Here is a 26,083-nt window from a genome sequence, read left to right on the forward strand (position 1 = left end):
ACTTCTCCTGCTCATAAGTTGCACCCCATGTGATCGGTGTGCCCCCCTACAAGAAAAAAAATACTGCTCTGAAGGACTGAATCAGTAATTTTCTTTGAAATATATATATATATATTTTAAGAATATAGAAGTTATAGGTTGAAGTTTAAACCTTCAGGGAGTCTAGGACTGGCTCTTTTGAATTTCATCTTGAAAACACATCTACACTGTAGATGTCCCAAAAGTAGATTTACAGCACCAAGGGACTCGGAGTGCATCACCTGCAGCTAGAGCGTGGCGTACCCACATAAGGCTCTGCAACTGTCACGATGCCCTGTACTCTGTGCTGTTCATTCATGATTCATAACAAATCTTAGAAAATAACATGTTTTCTCTTGAAGAAAATAGATCTGAAGCTTAACAGTTGGTATTAATGAAAATACAAGTTTATTCTTTGTGGGGGAAAAAAAACCCATTCAATTCCTCTTTTCATCATAAATCCCCTTCCTAAAGTCAGGGGCGTTTTTGCTTGAGCAAGGACTGCAAGTCCAGTTCTTTGATCCAAAAGACGTAACGTACAGGACACAGTTATCTCTTGAGAGATGGTGAGCTGTGATAGCTGTGCTAGGAAAATCTCTCCGGTTTCCCCCTTTACTTGTTTTAAATTGGCAGCAATGTAGTCTACGACCTTAGCCCGGAGCTGATAAAGGAAAAAGAAATTTTTTTTTTTTTTTTTTTGGAAGTTAGTGAATGTTGGATAAGTGACAGGACTGTGTTGCTGGTAGCTCTGTTTGAAATATTGGTGCCAGTGTTTTGTCAGGTGTGGGCTTCTCAGCACAAGCCAAACCTATGATAGCTATGGAAACTGTTTCAGAGGAGTGCATAAGCAACCCAAATGTTTTTTAAAATACCGTTTACTCCATGGAGTTTCAAATACCATGTGGTAAGTATAGTTTTTGCAATTATTTGCTCATTTGATTGAACAATAAAATATATGGTATTAAGGTCCTTCCAAAGGTATTTCCTTTGTTTGATTATGTAAGTAGCAATCAAAAATTATACAGCACATTTTACAAATGGATACATGCCAAAAATGTCAAAATGTTTGAAAATTTAAGTGTCTCTTCTTATATAACTTCCTAATCCAATTCCTTGTTGTCAAGGATGGTTCTTTTTTAACACAGGCACACTCAGTAAAAGTATTTGAAAAATGAAGTTGCACAAAAAAGAAAATAGTACACGCTTTGCCACTCTCAACGTCTGCGTGCCCTGAACTGTATACCTTAGTCAGGATCTTGTGGTTAGGAAGCTGAGCAGAGGTTTTGCAGAGGGCTTTTACAGGAATGTGTTCGAGCTTTAGAAATGTCAGAAAGCATTAGAAGGGCCTGGTGAAACTGGACCTAGTTCTACCCATGTATAGATTGCCTTCTCTTGAGGTCTCTGCCCTGACACTCTGAGCCTGCTCTTACTGTAATTGAGTGGTTTTGTGATTGTTTTAAAGATTTTACACTGTTACAGTAAATGAAGTGCTGAATGGAGATATTGCAACAGATTTTAAGAAAACTTGTATTTCACTCTTAGACCTGCATCCCTGCTTAGTTCCTGCACTGCTGTGATGCCATGCACCTCACGCAATAAAATTGCAGACTGAAGGGCTGAGGCTTGTTATACAAGTGCTGCTGCCTTTTGTTGCAGCTGTTTTGAATTTAAAACAAGTGAAATAATTATCTTTTCCTTGTATTGTAGTCTTTTTCAAATGTGAGAAAGACGACTTGATGCTTTTACCTTTCACTGTTGCTTATAACAGCACCAGGGTATTGCAAGTTAAGACGTCATGTCCAGTTGGACAGTATGATCAGCAGACCTGTATTTGGCAAAGCTGACCCAAAAAGGGGGTTTTAGAATCTATACTTCCTATTTAAGCAACCGCATATGGYGTTTATTTGGAAATGAATTACTTTTAGTTTGAGATAGAGACATCTTTGTGCGTAGTAGTCCAAACCCTGCTTGTGATGTCGGTTGAAGTTTTAGGTGCCTGTTTTTACCTTATCATTTGGCAATACAGTGGAAGTACTGCTGGAGAATCGAGGCGTGGACCCCTGAGGGTCAGATTTGGCCACCTATTTATACATCTGTGATTTATTTATTTTTTAATTTTCTCTTCCACTCTTCCTTTTTAAAATTGACATAAATGTAAAATTAATTTAGATAATTGTGGTGATTAAAGGATTGTGGTTTACGCTATCTAGCATCATTACCGTTTGAAGTAATTTGKTGTATTATTTCATGAAAATGACCAATGCAACAGAAATCAATCGTACGTACATGTTCTTTGTCTTTGCAACACCAATTATACTGCCTCCCTTCTTGTGTTGTCTTACCCCCCTGCCACTCTTGGCAGCTAGCGAATGCTTTTTTACTCCTCTAACCTTTACTGGGATTTTGGATGTTGGCTGCTCTTGCATGAGTCTTCTGCACCTCACCTCCTGTTTCACGTGAGTCAGCTGAAGGGGGCAAGCACATATGCAGCATTAGGTCCCTCAGAAACTGAGGAAAGAGTGAGAACATGAAGTAATAGGTCTCAAGAACCAACCTGATATCCCCATAAGGCAGTCTGTAGAACCACAGCTAAAGGTTTGTGGACATCACATTTTACCGTGGTGCAGTTTCTCATATCCTTGCAGAGGAGACTGACTCATGAGAAATGAATTGAGTCATTTAAGTCAAGCTTCTAATTCTTATGACTGAACATTAATGAGTGAATCTCTGTCCCTGTTTCCTCAATGTCTGAATGCTTCCCAAGCTTTTCTAAGCGCTGTGCCTCTAGCTGTGCCACACACGGCCTTATTGGGTTTGGCTGTGTTGAGCTGGAGAAGTGCCATCACTCCAGCCTTTCAGACTGGAAACTAAGGCACCAGAAGTCTAAGTGACTTGCCAAGCTCATGCCATGTATTTGTGATGGAGCAAGACTGTGACCTCAGATCTGTCCAGTCCCAGCCTTACACACTGGTCTCTAAGGTGTAATCTTGCACTGTAGTCTCTCACTCCTTTTTAAAGGGCGTGCACTTCAGACATATAATTGTTTTCTTTACTTGATGTCTTGGAATGGTGTTCAAGTTGTAATCCTGCCTCAAGACACAGAGCTGCAAGTGCATGGCACTGGGAGGCTTATACTTCAGACATTTTAGAATAAAAAAAMCCATGTGTTTCAAGATGAGGGAGAAACTTTGGGGCTGAGTCCTTAGGCCTGTCTCCCAACTAATCCTGGGGCAGGTGTTTACGAAACACAGCTGCTTTGCAGACGTTAGGCGAGAATGTGCATTCCAGTCAGGTTCTGCTGAACTGGAACAGAGAGTTTACTTTTGAAAGAACAACAGTGGGACTGTTAGATGTTCTTCCCATTATCTCACTTTGATAAAAAGCATTCTTCGGGTCAACAGGCCTCTTGGAAAGTTCAACTACATTGTTCTGTTTCCAGCTGTGACTCCGGTGCTCTGAGGAAAAAAAGGCCACATGGTAGACGATGTAAAAAAATAAAGTAAATGAAACCCTAGGGAACCATAATAAAATGAAAAAAGCAGCTTAGCTTATCAAAATAAGAATCAAGGCGCCCTAACCCAAGTTCAGTAAGAGCCTTCGTTCTTTTTGCTGCATTAACATGTAGCAGTGAAGCTGCAGAAGCACACAGCTAGAGAGGTTCAAGCAAAAGGCATCTGAACTGGAAACCTGAGAAGGTGTATGGGGTGGTGGAAGATACTGGCAGCTCTTCAGAAGGAAGAGAGCAGCTTGGACGGAACAAGATAGCATGGAAACCCATGGTTTCATAAGAGAGACTGTGAGCATCATAAAATAAGAACTGTATGGAATTAGAAACAGCAGCCAACAGTTAGTGCTGTTAACATCACTAGGAGCTGCTTTTTATTTTTGCTGAACTGTAGTATTTATTTTCAGCAGTAGCTCCATTGAAGGACTTTGTAGAGAGGAGTATGAGTCGTTCTTAATGCTTTCTCTTCTTTATGTACAGATGACACATATCCTTAGGAGGAGAGAAGTTAATATAGAAATTATATTGAACACAAGAGCTAGTTACAGAGCATTTGCCATCTGATTACTAACAGTAATAACATGTTGGGGGAGACATTCTATGTTATCTTTGGATATGTTGTTAATCTCTGTGTGTCTCAGATTCCCATTTGAAAAATGAGAATAAGAACTTTTGCCTATATTTCACTTTTTCCACTAGTCTTCAGTGTGTCCAGCTGATTGGTTTCTAAGCTCACCAGGACAGGAATTTTATACAGCACCTAGCACAGTAATATCCTACTGCTGGTGTGGGCCTCTAGCCGCATGATGCAGTTAATAACTAAAAATGTCATCAGAAATGTGCAGCTAAGAGCTGTGCTCAGGTGACTGCAGCTAGCATTTGTTCACAGGTGCCACATAAAGGTAGAAGACAGAGAGAGAATCCCAGTGGCAGGATTGTGGCATCACTTCAGGGTTGAACCAGATGGGGTGAGAAGTCCTATGGAGACCTATGGTGAGCTTGGTCCTTGATCTGGAATTAGTGAACCTTTGTGTTGACTGCCATGAGCTTTGGCTGGCTGAAGTCAGCGGGGAGTATTACAGTCTCAACAGACTTTACTTTGTCCTTCACTATAACAGAGCACAACATCTGGACACAAGCAAATGCTTGTTAAGTACAGTACGAAACTGGATGTTKCTATTCAGTCAAAACCTTGGTAAAAACAACTAGTATACGTGTCTGAGTCAACTCTTGTAATAATTATGACAAAGATAATGCTACCTTGTAAAAAGGGGCTTCACTCGGAAACACCCTTCTTCAAGTATACTGAGGCATGAACTGAATGGTAGCAGTAGTTGCAGTCGGTGCATGCTAAATTTATTTAATGTCACAGTCGCAAGTGATGCTGCAGAGACACATAGCTTCGTTCTAATAATTAAACGTTCTCTGCTCTCCTTTTCAAGTGCTGCAAGTTTGTRTGAAAAAGCAAAAGCTTGTATGCTGGTATATAATTTGCAGTCCTCTAGTTCGTGAAGAGCTTGATACAGAGTTTTGAGTGACTGACTTTTTCGGTGTTTATTTAAACAGCACTTTTCAGGTCAGTGCAAGTTAAATAACCCTCGTTAGATAGGATCCGTGTTCAGTGGGTGCTAGAGAATTCCTTACCGCTCCTCCCTGCTYGGAGAACTCCCTCACTGTGTCTGGCAGGAAGATGGAGCAAACATTTACGTAGCCTTTATGAATTCCAAGCTCGTCACACCCCGAAATTTCAGCCTGTTTATGCATGGGGGAACTTTGCCGGAGTGGAATGCCTTGATCTTTTCTTCTCAATCTTGTGCTGTGACGGTAAACTAGAGCACGAAGAATGCGTGAGCTGCTGCGTCTCAAGGAATGGCTAGTTACAAATGCTCGTATCATGTTCCTATAAATGCTGTACGTTCTAAGTGAATAAAAGGCTTTATTCACACGAGAACCTTGTATAATTGGGACTTAATCTGTTTTTTAAACCAATTCAGTGCAAGCTTAACAGAAGCTTGCAATTCTTTATGTACAGTTTATTTAAGTGAAATCAAACTGCTTTTTAAACTAATTCAGTGCAAACTTGTATCTGCAGAAGCCCACAGTTCCTTGTGGACAGTTTATTTAAGTCAAATCAATTCCTAATTGATTCATGTTTGACACTGAAATGAGCCTCATTTGAGTCTTAAGAATATTCTTATAACCTTTTGTACTGCTTTAAATATGTTAGTTTAAAACCTCCCTTAAGGTAAACGGGTGCGATTTTCTTGTGTGGACAAGCCCCTAGAAGAGAGATGGAACTGAGGGCTGGAACAGGTTGGAGCTGGGATAGCGAGGTGGAGGATGCACATACTGAGGGGCAAAGAAGTGAGAAAGAGTAAGAGTCCAAAAAACAAATACATGCAGGAAATAAAGAGGTGAATCACTGCCAGTTAATAAAAGTGGAAAGTCTACCAAGTAGCTGTTGATTTCTACCTCAGGAAAGATTAATGGTTGCTTAGATACTGGAGGATACTCCAGCAATCTGGAGTTGGAGAATTCAGGCGTGTATATTGAAAGATGGGGGATTTCAGTGAGGGTGAGAGCATGGTACAGAGGACGTATCTGATGGGGTGTTTCTGCACTCTGTGGTCCATGGACATTGCTATATACTTCTAGGCCATTCTGACTTTGTGAGGAGTGTCAAATGACGTGGACTAATTTCTAGAAACGTGGCTCTAGAGTTACTCCAAATGAACGAATGTTTGATGTATTTCTTAGATGCGGCAGATAATAAGAATAACTCTTTTTTTTTTTTTTTTAATTTTTTGGCCATCTTTCCTACCCCTCTTTACTACTAAAAGCAGCCAGTTAATACCAAGCTCCACTCCGAATGATCTTGGTGCTGTGACACTATGAGATCAGCCATGATCTTTGCATTTCTTATGTTTATTCAGTTGTAATATTGTTTGTTTTTTTTTCCTCATGGGACATAGTAAGATTAAGTTTATTTTAGTGAAATTCAGACAACATCTCCCCCCCGCCCTTTGTAGATTGCACAGAGCAAGTGGAGACTTTGTCAAATTGAGGCTAGTATAGAAAATACATGTATGTAAGATGATTTCTATTCATATCTTATGTCTTTCAGAGGTTAGCCTTACTGAGATAGATCCCAGGTAATCAACATGATGAGTTAACAAATAAGGCATGATAATGTCCCGTGGGAATTCTCTCAAGGATTACAAAAAGCTACTTACCTTACACCTCTGATGTACCTGTGATATTTCACCTTTACTTTTTAATGCTCCCCAATTCTTAACATGGAGGAAGGTAGCCAGTGACATCTTCATGTTTTTCTGAAATACTGCAGCTTGATTTGAGGCATGGATCAGTGTGTTCTTAATGAAGTAGTGATGTTCTTGGATACTTTTATTAAAAAAAAAAAAAGCTTTATATATTTTAGTGCTGTAAAAGTGGTTCGGGTATTTCAAATACAAGATGTTGGTAGAATTGCATTGGTGATCGAAGGATGAGAGTAAGGCAAGCTTTTTAAGGAAAGGTGATATCTCTTACTGGACCATCAGATACAAGTGGATAAAAACACACAGTATTTCAAGCACCAAATCCTTCTTTGGGTTTGAAATAGGAGTCACAAACTTCAAGCTAAGTCAAATGGAACAGTTGCTAAACCCAGATTTAGCATTACTATTGATGTAATATTAAAATCTGCCAGAGAGAGTCTGGTAATCTAGAATTCTTAGCTGGACAGGAAGAGGAAAATTTGATACTCCATTTCTTATTCTTCCTTTGTATCTAATTAATTGAGGCGTTTTAATCCATATGTCAGTCTTTTGTTTTTTATTTATACAGTGCAGCAGATGCACTTCTGAAACAGCTTCTGATTAATGTATTTCTGGATAACAGCTGGTGAAGTAGCCAGAGATTGACCTGACTGCTTTACATCAGACTTCTGAAGCTTAGATGCAAGCTTTTCACTCATACGGCTTAAGGAGGTTACCAAAGACTTCTACACTTTAAAATTTACCGGGGGAGTTTTTCAGGTTTCATGGCATTCTTTTATTTGAGACTTCATACAGTATATATTTGATGCAAAGTTCTTTCTTGATATTGTACTTTATCTACTTAGGTTGACAGATGCTGCTCCTTTTTATTGAAATACTCATATCAAGGTGGAGGCGGGGAGGTTATAATACTTCCCTTTTCTGCTAGATCTGTGCTGAATCAAGAGGTGCTATTTTGCCTTTGATTGCCTAAGAGAGTGCATTCCAACAAGCATTCGCTGCTTTAAGCAGTGAAAGGAGAAAAAGTCTCCCCGAAGCCACACTAGCGCAGGATCTCAGAAGCATCAGCTTCCTTCTTGTATGTGCAGAGCACCTGGTGGGGCGTGGAATGACTCCTGTGGCTACAGAAGGGCTTTGGGTTAGGCCCAAGAAACTTGTAGGAACCATTTTAAAGGATCACACTTTTGGTGAGCTCTGTCAGAGTCGGTGCTTTTGTCCGTCTGATGCCTGTTTTCTATTTTTAATTATTGATTGAGTTTTAGGTACCATGTTCAGAGGTTAAGGATTAATTTTTAGAGTTTGGTATCCTTTTTTGCAATACTTGTTTCTAGTTTTCGTGGAGGAAATTTGGGTTGTCTTGTCATCTTTTGTACTTAAAGATACCGAAAGTATACTGACCCTACCACACCCAACAGTCTAAATATGTAGTAGTTCATTTGATAAGTTGCTGTTTATATTTGCTGGCTTAAGTTTATATTTGTCCTCTGTCAAAGTTTGGTATTCTTTTGTAAACATGACTTTGGCCATAATTCTGTAGTTATAAAGTAAGTACTTTGATTATTCTTGACATATAATTGAAAATATATGTAAGTGAAAGTCAGCTTTTGATAAACTACTGTATATAGTACATCTGGAATAGCGTTTACTTTTGGGGAATGTTTTAAGTGTGTGAAATGCATTGTTACTGCAGCAAGAATATAAAATCAGAATGGGCAATAGATGAATTAACCACATTAGGATAAAGACTATCTCCTTATATTTATGGAACACTTAACGCAACAGGACAGTGAACCCTAAGTCTACAATAATAATTGATAACAGTAATAACTGTGTACCATTGTTTTCCAGGTCACTAGCAAGTGCAGGAAAAGAACTGAAAGATAACTTCTTGCGGGCGCTGGCAGAAAGAGAGGAAGCCAATTGTACTGGAAGAATGTCTGTGAGTACCTGTGAGATTATAGTTGTCTTAATAGCTTAAAAATGAATCTTATCCAAATTGGAAAATGAGGTATTTTACGTGAAGGTTGTGTGTGGAACATTTTTAAACGATTTATTTAGGAGAGATTCCTTGAAACCTAGAGACTTATTGATGTTAATTTATTTAAAAGCAAAATAAATGAAAAAGCTTCGTGTAAAAATTCACAAGCAGGTAAGTGACAGAGTGAAGGATGCGAGAGAAGAACATCTAGTGAAGTACATTTTGGTTTCATAAGAACTTGTGGGTTTCTGTCTTCCAAAATTCATTCCCATGTGGACTTTAAATAGAGGAAGAGGTAACTTGCTTATTAAGAGAATCTTTTTGAAACACATGAACATTGATGGTATAGGAATTGCACTGCTGAGTCTCGTGTAAGGTGCTTGAGATGTTGATTCTAATACAGGAAAGGTGTATGAACATGGCTGCATGCCTCCTGACTCAGCTGGCTCATATAGAGCTAACAAAGTTGTCCATGTACTGTGCTAACGGGCGTCTTATTTTCCCATGTTAGTGTTGGCAGAGGCTACTTGGGAATCTTTTCCTGCTTTGTCCTTCGTTTCCGCACAGTTATGTAGGTGCGCTCTGGGGGTGGCATTGCTGAAGTTGACAATACCACTTGTAAACGTCACCTAGATCAGTATCCGTACATCCAAAAGGAAGATGGACCTATATCCTAGTCTTACTAATAGCTTTGGTCTCGCACAGGAAAGAGTTTGTGCCTGCATGCTACACAAGGAAGGAGTTTTGAATTCCATGCATTCAGTTCGATTTGTTTCCATTTAAACTTCATAACATGATTGAAAAGGAGTCAGAAGTGGTCGTGGTGGTCTTGCTGCTGTGTATAGAGTAAAGCAGTGTTGTTTCTTGCCTCCTTTATGGGATAGCAGGAGTCTGGATTTCTGTCTGTGTTTGAATCTCTGTCATCCAAAAAAAAAAAAAAAATTGCAAAAGCAATAAGCATCTGGAAGTCCAAAGTGATTGTGATAATATTCTCTTGTTCTGTTTGCTTAGAAAGTTGATCAGGCATAAACTAATGATCTAATGATTTTTGCTCTCCTTCATCTCTCATATCTGAAGTGAAACGGTAATTCCTCTCCCTCCCCCGTATAATTCTAGGATCAATATTTGTTCTTTTATGGCCAGCTAATTAACCTCCAGAATTTGCAGAGGAAATGCTGCTTGAAATCTGATTCCAAAACGTATGTGAGCAAGATTTCTCATGAAGCTTCAGACACCTTGTGGTTTCAGCTGGCTGACAAATATCATGGGAACTGTGCTTCTTGGGATACTTAGGGTTTTCTACAGGAGAAAGATGACGCAAAAGGTTAAATGTATGGCAGAAACAAGACAGGATGGAAGATACCAAAAAAGACATGATGATTTAGGCTAGAAAATGGAAACAACCTGTGACTTGCTGCAGGTATTTACCATAACTTTTACAAAGGTGCAATTTTTAATTATAGCGCCTCTTATATATAGCCTCTTGTATTTCACTTTCTGGCGTAGTTCTCAGAGCCCGCTACAAAGAAACTGTAATTTCTTAGTTTTACAGAGGGGGACACTACTGAGTTGAACAGAGCCCATTCCAGACAAGACTCGGTTTGTACTAACAGAGTTGGCTGGCCTTGTGTAAAGGGAGCGGGGCTGAGCCCAGCACATTGGGGTGGCTGGGACCTCCCTGCTGGTCGCTTCTGAGAAGYCCAGAGCATAGCCCAGGAGGAGGATAACCTCCATTCCTCCTCGCTGTGCTGACAGGGTGCTGTGTCAATCTGGAGATGGGAAAGGAAATGTGCTTTTCTGCTGTCATAGAGGGCCTAAGGCACTGGAAAGAGTTGTAGYTGGTGTTAGACTTCCCAGGATGAAGATGTTGGGGGGACAGCACAGCCGCATTCACTGAGCACCTGGAATTGAATCCAGCACAGCCAGGGAACTCCTGGAAGCTTCCCCATGAGATTCTTCTCCTTGGGGGAAGCTCAACACTGAGAAACCTGGACAGAAGAAGGTACAACAGGTTTACACACTTAAAAAGATATTTCAGTCCCTTTGATTTGCTAAACCCATATTATACCCCCAAAGGCTTTTTCTTCTGGTGCTGTCAGGCATGTTTGTCTGTCCTGGGGCTAGTTTGGTTTCCTTTTCTGCTCCTGTGTTGTGTAGGCTATTACACTTACACTGCAGAGACCATTGGCGCAAGGAGGTCAGAGTCACTACAGCTATCTTAAATGGAGCTTGGATTCAGGAAAGCACTTGTAAGGTTTTAGCACTCTACTTGGTGAGGTACATATGGGGCTTGAGGGAAAAAAAAGGTAGATAAACTATGGGCTAGGCCTAAAAAAGAAAAGGGGAGGGATGGGAGAGTCCCCTCAAAATGTAGACAGCTGGTCTCAGTTCCCAGGCCTCCTGTAGTGATAGGATTGCTAGGCCCCCAAAACAGCCTCTGGTTTTGTATCAAAAGTTTTTGGAACAGCAAATGTTATTTCAAGCTATTCAGTACATAACTAGATATAATGAGGTAAATCAAGTGTGGAATTTCAGCCTCAACTCTGACTCTCCTGCAGCTTGTTGGTGTACAGGAGACCCCATAATGTTTTCTTAATACCCTTCGATGTGGGAATGCATTACAAATAGTGATTCAGAACAGGACCTTGTTGCCTGCAATCACAAATGCACACAAAAGACACTTCTTTTTATTATTGCATGCTTAATTAACCAACAGAGGAAAGGTATTCCCTTRTGAAAGCATGTTTCTTTTGATCTTGCCCATGCCACCTGTATTATTACTAGGGCTTTACACAATTATGTTTATTTTTTGGGGGTTGTGCTTGGTTTCTAAGACCATGTAGACTGGCTGCTGAACAGACCAGGCTCCCCGAAGGAAAGACTGCCTGTTCGCAAAGCTAGAACTGCTGCCAAGCAATGCTGATGTTCCCGCCTTCTGTCTCTCCTCAGGAGCTGAAACAAATGATTTCTGGGCTCCTCTGTTCATCTTCATCCTCTTGAGATGAAGGCTGCGCAAGTCATGGTGTTTGGTCCCAAGACACACAAGTTGGTCTAATAAAAATGAGACACACAGCAGGGGGTCATCAAGTGACTTCCATGTGACAGGTGACAACAGTGGCTTTTTGCATTTGAACTAATGAACGATTTCATGAAATCTTTAGACTTACTTACCTGGGGTTACCAGCCTTAGAGCCAGATTTTGGGGCTGCTGAAGAAATAAGGGTTAAAAAGACTCTGAAAATAACTTTTCAGAAACAGAATCTTGAGGAAACTTTTAGTAATAATTATTTTGCTTTAGCCTTCTCTACAAGGCTCAGCCCTTTAATTAGGCTTAGCAGCACTTTTCCTGTATGTCTCAATGGCAGCAACATCAGATCTAGGAGGCTAGTTCCTCACGTAGTGAGTGGTGTCAGCAGTCTAATTTGTATGGTCTTGGCTGGAGCTCTGCTGGTATTTCCAAAACTTTAGAAACCCCACTCCACCCTCAAAGAAAAGAAGATCTGTTTGTCTTCTCCAGGTATGGCCACACTTCTGTGCAAAAGGCAAGCTCCTTGTTAGTTGGCCTATTCTATTTGCAAAAAAATCTAGGGTACAACGGCTCCCAAGACATGTGATCTCCAAAACTGCTAAGGTCTGTGCCTGGAAAAAATCTCAGCTGTGCTTGGTCACTCGTGTGGCCTCTTCAGCTGAGGTTCCTATTTTCTCGCTGTGTTGTATCAGATTTGCAGGTCATCCGTATGTTAAGTAGATCTGGGAGGATACTTTCCTCAGCTGAGCCTGTCGCATGCACTTGTTTGTTAACCAATTCCATTCAAACGTTTGATCCAGAAAAGTTGGTAAGAGAAATAAGAAGCGTGTGGTACAAGATAGTTTTGAAAAACGAACAGGGAGGTGGAGGATAAGGTAACAGTTTCCTAGTGCTGGATTTCAAAAGTACTTTCATAAATAACAATTCACCTCAAGTCCACTGTAAGTCTTATCATCAGGCATGTTCTGCAGGCAGGCAGATCTCCACTTCTTTACRCAGGTGCATGTTTACCCTATCTAGCCCTCACCTATACCCTGGTATGTATTAAATATTTCAGGTTGATTCAAGGGGATAAAGGGCCCAGTGTATGTCATAATTTGTTTTTAAAAAAGCATTACGAAATTATGCAATACTCGGGAACTATTTTTTTTTTTTTTTTTAATCTCAGAGCAAGTCTCAGTTATCGTGGGATTACCTTGAGACTGACCTCCTTGGGGGGACGTTTGGGTTGGCAGGGCAGAGAGGAATATTACTGCAACGATGCGTCTGAAGAGACAGATACCTTGTAAGCATGGCTTTGGATTTTAGCTGTATCACAAGTTAGAGATGTGTTTTTGCCAATTTCACTGTGAGCATCAAAAGTGCTTAGGTGCTTCAAGTAAGTAGGTGGAATCTCTTCATGGAAAATAAGAACGTTAGTAAACTCAGGATTTCCCTCCCTCCAAGTTCCACTGAGCGGGAAACACAAAAATAAGACTGTCCTTGCTGTCTTCGGTGTTGTGACGACTGCAGCCAGGAGATCGGATGAAATTCATGCGTGGTAGAACGGAGCTTCCTGGTCGTTATTTTCCCAGTGAATGTTGGCTGTGTAAACAGTAAAGATAGCTGGGGCTTTTTGGCTTTGAAATGTGTATTATTGAAGCTGGTATCAAAGCACTGGCTACAGCTTGTTCCTTCAGAGCCATTCAAAGAAACCACTGCAGCTGACTCGGAAAAACCTGTGAATTAGGCAGTTTCTAATATACCCATTTCCTGCGTTGCAAACTCTGTGAAATATAAGATTGTGTTGTGTATGACCAACAATATTGTGCTGACATGATCTTTTTTCCCTTTACTATTTCCCAACATGTATGAAGTGCTCCCTCTCCATAAAAAGAGGGTATTGTACAAATGTTTATTTCCCTTTTAACTGAACCTGTGTTTGTCCAGTTAATAAATCCCTATGGAAATTGAATGAGTCACGCAGGTAATCATAACTTAATTTCAAACAAATCACTTCTGTCCTTGGGATATAAAATATATATCAAATTCCATTTCTCTAGAAAGAGTGCAGTGTGAAAGAAATGAAAACTGGAATTTCCTGGAAGTAGACGTAATCTCTGTCTTTTAGCACTACAAGGCTAAACATGCCTTTCTCCCCATTTGAAAGGGGTGGGGAAATCAGATTACTGCTTGGCACCAGGCACCGTGCAGATTACAAGCAGTACCTTTTTTTGGTATATCCAATCTCCCGAAATCATTGGCGTGATTTTCTGCTACTGTTTGTGTACTCTGTGCTGGTGCACAGTTGGCAACAGGTGTAGTTAAGTATAAAAGCACACACTGTCTGCTTCTGCTGGTGGATTGCTGTGAAGCTGATGTGCGGAGAAAGCAAATATACTGCAGATAGACTGCGTAGGGAGCAGGCCCAGATGTGTAGGCTGTGTGTGTGAAGCCCACCATCCCCATGCACTCTATAGCAAACGGCTGTGACAGAAGGATGGAGAGAACAACAACACTTGGACGTGGGGCCATTGGATCCATGGAGCCTCTGAACCTCATAAACAGCTTTTTGGGAACTGGCTGTTCATTTATTTGTAATCTTATTTCTAGTATTTCACTCTTAGGATGAACAATTAATAGCAACAAAAAAAGAATATGAATACAAGCAGAGAATGTTACTTAAAATGTTATACAGCATAGTAAGGCTGCTCATGAATTCACTATGATAGTTTTCTTTATGCTTATCTAATCTCTTCTAGAGAAGCTGACTAAGAAGGAACAGTTAATATCACATTTATTTTTTCTAATGATACCTTCTGTAAGTTGTAGATGAATTAAGGGGAAAAATCATTCAAGATTAATTGCAATATGTGGATTGTAGGCTATGCTAAATGCTTTAAAATTGCACGATTAGATATAATGCGTTTTCCTTGGGAAATCTGTAAAACTTTTACTCTATATAGAAAGGATTTGACAAAATAGTCTTTGGCGCTAGGCGTTGCACTCCTGCAGACCTGTTTTTGCTGTGCTGCATGATTGGCTAGTGCAGGCGTAGGCTGAGGTCTCTGCTGAATGGGACCCAGATTAGTGAAAAATATTTCCTTTTCAGTAGGTGTCTTAAATATCTTAAAACCAGTAAATAGTAATCATAGTGGGCAGATAGGTAGTACTACAAATGTAAATAGAGATCCAAAGCAAACATAGATTGCAATTCAGCTTAACCTATTTTGTAACATGAGGATGGATTAAAAGCTAGCACATGCAATGAAAAATTTCCATCGTGGCCTATGAGCTTGAAGAAATAAAATTCTCAGTGGGAAGAGAACTCCTTGAAGTGAGTAATGCTTTGCTGAACCATCAAAGAGCATCCCTAAAATGGAAACAATCGCAGACTGTAAATAAATTAAACAAAACCTCCCCTCCTGTTTTCCTAGGGCAGCTATAATTTGTCACTTCAGAGCACTTTCTCAACGTCAACATGAATATAACTTAGCAATCCATATAGGAAATGTTTCTGAAGATTTTCTTTTGTTTTTGAAGTATGTCACAGAGATGAGTGCATAAACTGTGGATGGAGGAATTTCGTATGTATTCACGTTCTTCTCTGTGTATAAAAACCAGATGAGGTATAAAATGGAAATGTAAGCGACTATCTAAATGCCGTGGCCAGAGAAGAGGTGTTTTTAGAGACTCCACATATTAAGGTCAGATCACTGACTAAAATATACATGGGAAAAAAAAGCAAAATGTCTTTGCTACCTAACAGAAGAACTTGGCTTGTTTTTCCGTCTTGAAGCAGAGTCTTGCAGGTCTCATACTTCTCTAAGTGGTTAAAAAAGGGCAGTGCTGAATCCTGGCCAGGGCTCTTGATCAGAGTCCTTCAGTGCTGAACTCCTGGTGACCCTCTAGCAAAGACTTCAAGGCCTGGAGGGTTCTGGTGACGTTGCAAGGATTGCCCGGTAGTCACTCTGTAGGCGTGTGGCAGGTCAGTCAGTGTCAGTAATGCCTTGCGGTGGCTGTCTCCAGAGGCAGAGGGGCTGCTCATGATGTCCTCTTTCCCCAGGCAAGGTAGCTGAGCCACCATCTTACCCCGTCTAGAAAAAGCAGCAGAGCATGGAGGGAACCTTCATAGTGATTCGAAAGTGTGATTGATGTTTCATGGTAATCCGAGGGTTTAGTAGTATTTGGGGGGTTGGAGGGATTTTGGTGAGAGATACTGACATGGAGCAGAAGTCCTGATTTGACAGGAGAGCTCTAACCTGTTTTCATAGCGAGGAATTCCAGTGGGGCCACCGCAGCATAAGCCACCGCAGGTTTTGCTTTTTTGTACTTAAATGCTCTTGCAAGCTGCTAGCCTCCCGTTTTTAAAGTGAATATTCTCGATCCCTGACACTGACTTCCTAACAAACTTGCGTCTCCAAACCAGATTTGCTTTCTGTGCTATCTCTTAGCTTAGTAAGTTTGTTAGCTTAGCAAGTTTTACATTTAAAATTGTAAAATACCAGTTGCAAAACTTCTAGTTCAGATCATAAAATGGCAAGTTTACCTTGAGGGGGTGTGTGTGTTTTCTAGGATATTTTTCTGTAGAATCCTTGTACAAAGAAGAGTAGGCATACTAGCTGGCTGCTAGTTTTGCCTGCCTGGAAGCTGGGATTGAAGTCGTCACACCTCTAGAGAAGTTGATGGCTATTTTGGCACCATTGAGTTAGATGGAGCCAGAACTTCAGCTGCTTTGTACGTGTGCTGCTCAATTATAGTCTTCCTACAGACAGTGCTATTTAATGGGATAAGAGTATATTAAATGTGAATCAGGACCTTGGGCTCCATATCGCGCTCTGTCTTTCTCTGCTGCTGCTGTAAACTGAGTTCCTCCTGTACTGAAGTGGATCAAAGGCATTTCATCCGCAGTCTCCTTCATGTTCTAAGCAGTAGCAAGTTTTTTTGCAGGTGTAAATCGAAGCTTAGCGGGTGTTACAGAAGTTAAAACAGATGGCACATGCAATCCCATTTGGGAGTTGGTACATCTAACTCTCGGAGATAATTTTTTGTAATTCCTGCACACCCATGAACCTTTCTGAATGCCTTTGTGAAACAGCCCCAAGCACATGGTCAGTTCGCAATAAATAATTAATAACATATTGATTTAATTGGAAAAACTATTTTTTTGAAATAGTTTGCATATGTTTTAAGAGCCTTTCAGCGTTTGCGCTTAGATGCCCTTCCTAGGTTCTTATTTCAGGTTGTGTTTGTCTTGTAATATTAGTGTAAAACAAGTAGTATGATATAAGATATGTGGGTCAGCTCAGTGAAATATGATGGTACTGATGGAAAAATGGTGATATTTCCTAAAACTTTTTTTTTTTCTTTTTTGATCACTGACTTCTTAAAAGCATTAGTGCCCACATGTATTGATCAGTATTTTCAGCCCTCAACCCCTTACGGTAGGAATATTTCTTTTTTCATAGCTCTGGAGAACCAAACCCATGGCCGCCTCATGTTACCAAGCACAATGACTTTCACATTATAACTGATGACCTCTGAAGGAAGCAATGGAGAAAGGCAAAAAGGGCCAGTGCATGAAAGCTTTTAGAGGAAAAGAATGAAATAAACAGTCATTCTGTCAACAGATCTTTTCATTTGCTCAAATTAGCTAATGGTCTGATAAGTGAGACTCTGTGAAAAGCAGCTGTAAGAAAGGACATGGAAAGCATTGTTGACAGAAGCATAAGAAGACAGCTGGAATGAGAACTAATGGGCCTTAAGGTTTTTTTTTAATGTATAATATGCAATATTTGTAAATATTTCCCTTCGTAGAGTTTGAGTGACTGGCCACCTTGCCTGTTAATTTGAACAGCTTTACAGCTGTACTTTGTACATATGTGTAGACTGTTGGGTTTCATTAAGGATGGCGTTTGGTACAAGGGATGATTATAGCGTGTCAACAGACTGGCTGTGATTGAATGTTTACTGACTGAGCTGCCTCATATGATGCTTTTGAATCCCCAAGTCATCAAACTATCATATAGCTTCTTAAAAAGTGCTCCGTGACCTACTAATTCAAACCATCACGTAACTAGTCAATACAGCATATGCTTTCATTATGATACATATATTTTTGAATTGTAGAATCATAAGTGACCCCAACACATGTGTAATGTACACCTGCAAGTCATTTCTGTTGGACTCAGAAAACAACTGAGGTCAACCACATGCATCAACTGAAACCCTCCATTAATGACAAAGACGGCATATATTGGTTTTATGTGACAGGAGTCTGAAATGCGGTGACACTATAATACRTGGGGCATGTTCCATTTTACGTGGAATTTATGCTGATGCAGTTTAAATAGAATATGTTGTAATTGCTTCAAAATTAATAGGGTATATTAAGTCTTAGGGAATTACCTCTTGCCTTTTTTGAGGAGTGGGAGGAGCCTCATTGGAATTGGGACCAAGTTGTCGCTTCAATTCAATCATATGTACGTACAGGACTGAAGTGAATAGTCTCAGATTTTATAAGACTGATTTCAAGTCCAAAAACTTATTCTGCCACTTTTTGAAAGAAACATTTGCGTGGGGCCGAATTGCAGATGTAGGCAAATATCAGCAGATTGATGCGAGTTCACAGACGAATGCTCATCAAGCAGCGGAAAGTGTTTTCAGTTCCAACTTTTGAAACAGGTTAAAGGAGTTTGGTGTTCTGCTCCCACCAGAAGCAGCAAGCGCCCTCCGAGTCATACTCCCACTCTCACTGCAGGCACTTTAGGAAAAAATTCCAAGTTTATTTAATCTGTAGTTCGGACAATTTTGTGTGATCTAGGAAAAAAACTACTTTTTTTTTTCTCCCTCCCCCCCAACATTTGTATCTTATAATAGGACTTTGGCTCTGATTCTGCAAATATTTGTGCATGTTGCTTAAGCGTGCTACCTGAAGCACTGTCCCACTGATTGTCATGGAAACKTTAGTTAGGAGGGCCATAGCGTTCAGTGGCTCTGTTGGTGACAGTAAGGATAACACATACACAAGTAATAGGCCTGGAGCTATTCAGTACCATGTACAGCAAGCTACAAGTATTGTTAGCTTACCTCTGTTATTTTGCGTGGGAACTTGCATATCTCCTAACTGGTCTGCTTTAGTACTGATTTAAAATATGCTTCTTGTGTCACTGTTTTTCCCTAAACAAAGTGAAATTAAAAACCAATGGGTAATAAACAAGTTACTGAATATTCAGGTAAATGTAACATTTTGGAGGATCACATCTGTGTGTTTAGGAAGAGCAGCTGTACTTTTAAGAAAAAGGTGTTTTGTTTTTTCCATGTTCAACTTACAGTAAGGATGTGTGTTTTCACTCCCTGTTTGACCTAACTTATCAGTGCTTTCCTCGAACATAGTTTCTTGTTTGCAAAACAGGCATATGAGAATCATTTGGCTTCAAGCCTTTCTAGTCTCCTTTTCATTCCGAGTGCTAGGTGATTTTATTTACAACCTGTAAAATGGGTATTCTCGACTATTTATGTTAATACTGCACTACTGAAGTGCCAATGAAAGATTTTATACAGTGATATTTATTCCTTCTAAAGATGAAAGCTTTAATTCTGTCCCATTACTGAGAAAATTCTAGGGAGTTCAATGAGAATTTGAGGCGAAGCGTTGAGAGCAGAATTGGGCCCCTGTTGTCGTACTGTGTAATGCTCGTAAGGATTAATGATTGCCTCATTTTCACAGGGTGGATTTTCCATCTCCAGTACTCTCAAGTTTCATGGGATCTCTTATCATTCCTGCTATGTAGCCATGGGGTATGGAAAGGAATGTAACTTTTTTTTTTTTCTTCTCTCTCTTTTCAAGCTAATACACATGTCAGCTATCAGGTATTCCAGAAATAGGATTTCAGCAGGGTAGGGATCTTGGAGATAAACTTGGAGTTTGTAGCAGGAAGCACATAAGACTCCACCGTGTTTATATCAGCTGAGTCCAGGCTTTGATCCCTCTTCTGCCAGAGCCGCTGTATGTCCTTGGCTGAGTCACTTGGTCTCTCTGTGTCTCGATTCCCGTCAGCAACACCATGATGCTCTTAGCTGATTGCTCTGGGCTGGTTTGGGTGGGAGGCTTGTGATAAGGGCACCCATTAGTGAAACGACCTGATGGGAGTGAGAGCTCCAGTGGTTACTCCATGGATCAGGGGTGTTTTCCAGTAGTTGAAGGAGAGGAGCAGCAAGCTGGAATGTTACTGCCCAGGATCACAGGCTCTGTGACTTTTTCCATGGTTAGCATGCACCATTTTAGGCAGACCGTTCATAAAAAATTTTTTTTTTGAATGAAGAATCTGCATGGAGTTGGTCTGTCATTTGATTGTAAAAGATCTTGAACAAGTACCGCTAGAGAGTCGTGTTGCAAAAAGAAGCTATGTTAAGCTATCTCTATTATAATTAATTAAAATAGGTAAGAGGAGCCCCCTCTTTTTTTTTTCTTTTACAATATGCTGTACTTCTTAAAAAAGTCACATGAAATTGCAGACCCCAGACCATCAGCATGTGTTATACCATAGTAGACCTTCCTAGATAGTCAAAATACCAGTGTATACTTAGAGGATTCCTGGCAGAGTATTGTAGTGTTGGAAAGCCGCTTCTCTAGCAGGAGATTTGCAAACTCTGAAGGTTTTTCAGCCCCCRAAAATAACTTTAAAGGGCGTTTTCTGGCTGGCTGACTCTCTTCTAAGAGTTTCAGACTGTCATTGCACCCTTTTGGGTTCCACTGCTGTTTTCTGTGGAAGAGACTCTAGCCCATGGAGCCGGGGTGGACTTGCAAGATAGTTGAGAATGGCATTGGAGAAAAGCCAGTAACGGGGGCACAGCCTTTGGCGAGGAAGGGAAAGTGTAGATACAGGTTTTGTGACATCTGCCCGTCTGTGTGTGTGTGTCTTGAACCTGAAAACTCAAAGGCAGGAAGTCCTGCGAATTGCTCTTGTTCTCGCAGGCGGGCAGGATGCTCTTGTGTTAGAGTGAAATGCTTTCCCTCAATAATTTGGGAGAGTACCAAGTATTTATCTCATGTAAGTGAAAAACCAAGTGAGTGAGAGACATTAGCATTTGTGTGTGTTTTAGAAATGTATTTTCATCTATCCTTGTTTATAAGGAAATAAGGAAAAGGGATGCATTTTTGCCTTTAAGAGAGAAAGCAAACTGTCTCTCAGCATGCCATAAGCACTTTGCAGCGGTGCTGGGAATTGGCCGCTCTTCAGACATACTGGTTGCAGGAGCACTCTGTGTGTGTAGTGCTCAAGAAATGGCTCTTGACAGGCTAGGAAAGACCCGGCCCCTTTTAGCTTCCTCAGAGCTTGTAGACTATTGCTTAAATTGTCAGAAAAGAAAACCTTACTCATTTTATTCTTTTCTATCCCTATGATATGCCGTCAGCATCGTTGTTCTGCTCAGTGAAATAGATATAAGCTGCTTCAGTTTGGCCATCCTGGATCATCAACTGCAATGTATAAAAACAAACATGAACACTTGAACGTCAGATCTACCTTACTGAAATGCCTCTAAACATATATCTTGGCATATACACACCTAATAATTATGCAAGTATCCCACAAATGCCAAATAAAACAATACAAGAGAAGAGAGACTGTTAACCTAAAATATACAAGGTAAAAGTCTCCCTCCCTCTCTCTCCCCCTCTCTCTTGGCTTGAAAATAAGTTGAAGGAGAGAACCAGATAATTGGACATGTTTTTCATTCAGTTTTTTTTTCTAAATATATGTGTGTTTTTTGAATGTTAAAGTGAAATATTTTTCACATCAGTGCAATCTAATGGGTGTTGCCATTTGCACTGCGAGATTGCTGTGAGAGTTTACTTCTCTGGAAAATGTACGATAGTGTTTAATATCAACATCTGGACTCATAAACATCTTTGGACTTAGGGCGTCTTGGATCTAGTCATCACAGAAATGAGCATACCAGAAATGTTACTGTTGCAGACTTTGATTTAGTCTTTTACGTTTCTGTATTTTGAAAACAAAAACTGTCTTTTAGTGCTTGCAGTAGTGTTTATATTCTTAATCATGATGAATCAGCTGTTCTTTTGTATGTCCATGTTTTGTATGTCTAACGGCCTAGGCAAGGTGACAACTGGTTATCAGCTCTGCTATAAAATGATAATGGCCTTTCTCCAGGAGTTGGAAGAAACAGGCTAGAAGTCATGTATACAAATGTCGCGGGCAAAGGTTCTTCATGTGATAATCTGCTACAGGGAGGTGTTATCTGTGACCTAACTTTACAGCACTAGATGGTCAAATAACCAAATCCAGTCAAAGAATATAGTGTACACTAATGGAGGTAATCATTCTCTATTATTCAGGATTAGAAAGAAATAACAGCGTGTGCTCCATATATTACGGCGTATTTGTTTTGTTATTTAATGGCAAATAGAAACGGCTCTCAAGTGCTTCTTGCCTGTACCCGTAGTCAGGGAGCTCGAAGCTGATGCTGTGAGCCTTCTGCCTTTCCTCCAGCAAGCTGTAGTTTTGTACTCTCTGGGTGCTCTGAATGACAGCAAGGAGATGCTGCATGTCTTGTGCTTTGAGGGGGAAGCAGGGACGTGTGGTCTTCGCTGGGTGGCCTTTTTCCTTTCTCTCTTCTGCCTTTGCGTGGTACTGTTACCAAATACCCTGGCCAGCCTCACTCCAAATCCCCCYGTTTGTCCTTTGCTCCAGTCTTGTCGCTCATCCTGGCTGGTTTCAGGTCCAGAAAACCTGCCCAGGCCGCTTACCTTTGGTTCCTGCGCTCGTCTTTGAACTGTGCACTGACTTCCCAGTGCGTTGCCTTGGCAGTCCCTTTTCTTAAGGTAACTGTATAACATCTAGTGTGACAGCCCTGGCAGGAGCTGACTGTCATTACTGTAGTTAAAAAATAATAATAATATATAAAAATCAGTGTTCATGGACTGTTAAATCCTGGTTCTATACAGGTCAGTTGTAAAACTGTCACAGACCACAGTGGGATCTGGGTAGGAGATGAGTAAAAAAGAATCATTTAACATTAGCTATTGCTGATGGTGTGAGGCAGGCATCGTCCTACTGTTGAGTTCTCTGGATATGACCCTGTTACTGTTTAGAAATGCCCCCACATGTCATAGCAGTCATCCAAAGGCACATGAAAATCAACTCGCATCGGTACCTTTCGTGGCGTATTGTAAATCTGTGTGACGCCTTAGCCAAATGGAAAACCACGTGAGCCACGTGACTCGCTTCCCCCGAGATAGTGAACGTTATTCCTGTCGGGTTTTCATTTTTTTTCGATCCCCATTCATCAGTTTGAGGCTTTCATCTCCTTTTTAAGCCATGGCCTTTCAAGCAGGGGTGAAATTACACCTGTCAGTAATATGTGTTCTCATTATTCCATCATTCTGTCACGTTACAAAAGGAATTACATGGAAGTATGTCCTGCCATAGAAACCAGTGAACACTCGCACTTCCTTTCGAGCCGCACTAAATATCATCTTCTTCATTATCCCGAGGTCAAAATGAGATATGTCATCTGTGTTAGAAAACCAGGCAGGAGTGGTGAACGCATGCCTGTGTAATTAGGTGCAAAGTAATATCTAATCTCTCTGCCAGTGCCTCAACATAAAGACTAAATTTTGAATCTGAATCCTTCCCACGCCATCGGATGTCATTTTAAGCACGACCAAGGCTCCACCATTCCTGTCAATCCCAGACTGTTCTTTACCTGTTTTCTGTGTCCGTAAATCTCCTCTGCGTTCCCTCTCCGAAGAGCATGGGGCAGAGAAATTCATGGATTGAATCCTTTTTTCATATGTTACACCAAGCGCCAAGCAGTACTCCTGCCAAAGATCTAGCTTTTGTTCTGAGAGCAGTTTGTGAGTGTTTACATCTTTTTTCCTGAAGACTTAACTTTTCCTGGAACTTAAGAGCGAGTAGTTTGTTCAACTCTACTGCGTTTTTAACATATGCACATTTAATAGCAAGTTTGAGATTTCTTCTGAAATGCTCCTTTCAGCAGCGCAACTTCAGTATCTTTGCCTCTTTGACAGATTTCTGCATTTTACCTTTGTGCGTTAAGGTGTAAGTAACATTTGAGGTGAAGATTCATAGTTTGGCCCTTAAAATACAAATTTTCAGTAACTGAATTATTTTTAATGTGGGAAAGGCAGCTAGTTTATACCATTTGTTAGAATCCTTCTGAACCATTCTTTCTTCTTGTGCACGATAACAAGATACATAAATTTCAGGTATTCCCTTTTTCTACAGCAGTGCTTAAGCTGGGAGTTGTTAGTAGCCCCTTCAGATTTGGTTTCTATGCAGGATGAGTTGGGTCTCTTTGCAGTACTAAACATTTCTTCTGGACTTGCTTTGTATGTTGTCCRAGTTGTCATTTAGCATGACTACATCACGAGCGAGTTGCAGACCTTGCGTTATACTGTTGCTGAGCCGTGTTTTAGGTGGGTCCATCTCCCACTCCCAGCTCATGACAGAGAGGCCATATAAAACACTAAGAGGAACAGTGATCTTTTTGGACTGTAGTGTCTGTGTTAAACCATTTGTTCAGATCTGTGTTTAGCTTCAGCTGAAACTTGTACAGATTTTGTTGTTTGAATAATATCTAAGTAGCCTTAAGGTAACTTGGAGTTTTCCAAGCGGAGTCAGTAGCTGTTGCCCTGACTACTTAGGAAGAGCAGTGAAATTCAGATCGATTCCTGAAGCCCTGAGAATGCCCAGAAGGTGGGGCCACATTTGATGGGTAAGAGGACATAAGACAAAACCCCCCCAAAAAAACGCTTCAAAAGCTTTAGGAAAACTGACCACAAAAGGCTCATAGATAACTCATTACATCAGTGACTGCAAATTGAAGTGAGTAAAAGATTTCAGGTGTTGCAAAAAGAAATCCACCGCAACAAAGGCTAATTGACATGAGAAAGTCAGGCTTGCTGTGTTGCTTCCCTCGGCGGCAATACCAGCCTAGAATTTGCCCCTTAGCATAGCTGGGCTTTTCCTTGGGTGGACTCTGATAGCCTGGCTGTGCCAGGAGCCTCGCACAAGCAGGTGCAGCTGAGCAGCTACTGTTGTGTTAACCCAGAGAACAGAGTTAATGCTTTACCAGGTGCAGCTCACACCTGCGCTGGGAGCCGGGAAGAGGGTCAGGGTTGGGCACGGAGTTGCATGACGGTGGGTGCCCAAGATCCAGCCTCCGGTGGGAACCCCTGCAGGGTCCACTTTGGACCAGCTTTCTGACTTTGCTGTCTGTCACCCGCCAGCCTCTGGGAGCACAGAAGTCCCCAGATTGCCCAGGGTCTTGTGTAGCCCCACCATCAGTTTGAGCTGGAAAGTACTTTCGGTAAAGGGACTGATAAAGTCTAGCCTGTGTTGCTGGGAAGATGCTGAGTGCCCGGATCAGACCTGTGCATCTACAGTACTTGTCCTATTCTGAAACACTTGCGTTCATAAACTGAGCATCCAAGACAGAAACAATAACATAGAAAACTGGATCTATAAATACTAAATTTACAGATATCTATAGACTTTTATATTAGATACCCAAGTGTATTACTTTTTAACTGTGCCACGTTATAGTGCTTTCAGTTTTGTTTAGCGATCAGGTGTGCATGAGGAGAATTTAACAAAATTTGAAGACCTGTAAAGTACGTTTTCCCATCAGTATTTTGGGAAGATCCTGAAAACGTTTATTTGTAAGGGGCTTTCTGAATGAATGTCTATCATCCATACTTGTAATAGAAGTAAATGTCAGCTGCTATACAGTTGTTTCGCATTGAAAGCAAACCAGCTGGGAAACTGAACACTGGCCTCAGGCGCATCCCAAATGTAAAGGTAAAATGTAAAGAGCTATGTAGTAGCTCTGAAACCAGCCGCAAGCCTGAGTTCCCAAGCACTGCTCTGGTTAGCACAAGGCAAGGCGTTGCCCCTTTCTCCAGGGACGAGATCCCCACTAACTGCAGCCTGGCTGCAGCGATCTCTTTGGATAAAATCCCGCGGTCTGCCATTGACCAAACCAGAGCAACCTTAACTGAGAGTTTCCAGTACTGTTTTCAGTCTACTGGCAAAATAAAGCGGGAAAAAAGGAGAAGGTACCTTGAGACAATAGCAAAGAAGAATGTTTTCTATTCCTGAAACCCACAGGTTTGTGTCGGCTTGGTCTGCACCATGCACACCGGAAGGACTGACTGACAGGTTTTTTGGTGCATTGTCAATTTGGTCAAAATTGTGTGGGTTCATTTCACACCCTTCCCCATGCCCTGAGTGCGAATATTAGCTGGCTCT

At 40.9% G+C, this 26,083-nt stretch overlaps 1 protein-coding gene across 1 annotated transcript in view; it reads left to right on the forward strand.

Annotated features, from left to right (window-relative positions):
- Positions 1-26,083, forward strand: part of CFAP299 (cilia and flagella associated protein 299) — a 244,017-nt gene that overhangs the window by 81,545 nt on the left and 136,389 nt on the right. The window contains exon 3 of the mRNA XM_026081628.1: positions 8,650-8,740. Coding sequence (XP_025937413.1) covers positions 8,650-8,740 — 91 coding nt within the window. The remainder of the gene's footprint in view (positions 1-8,649; positions 8,741-26,083) is intronic.

Source organism: Apteryx rowi, unplaced genomic scaffold (assembly GCF_003343035.1).
Source record: "Apteryx rowi isolate R43461 unplaced genomic scaffold, aptRow1 scaffold_557, whole genome shotgun sequence".
Lineage (NCBI taxonomy): Eukaryota > Metazoa > Chordata > Aves > Apterygiformes > Apterygidae > Apteryx > Apteryx rowi.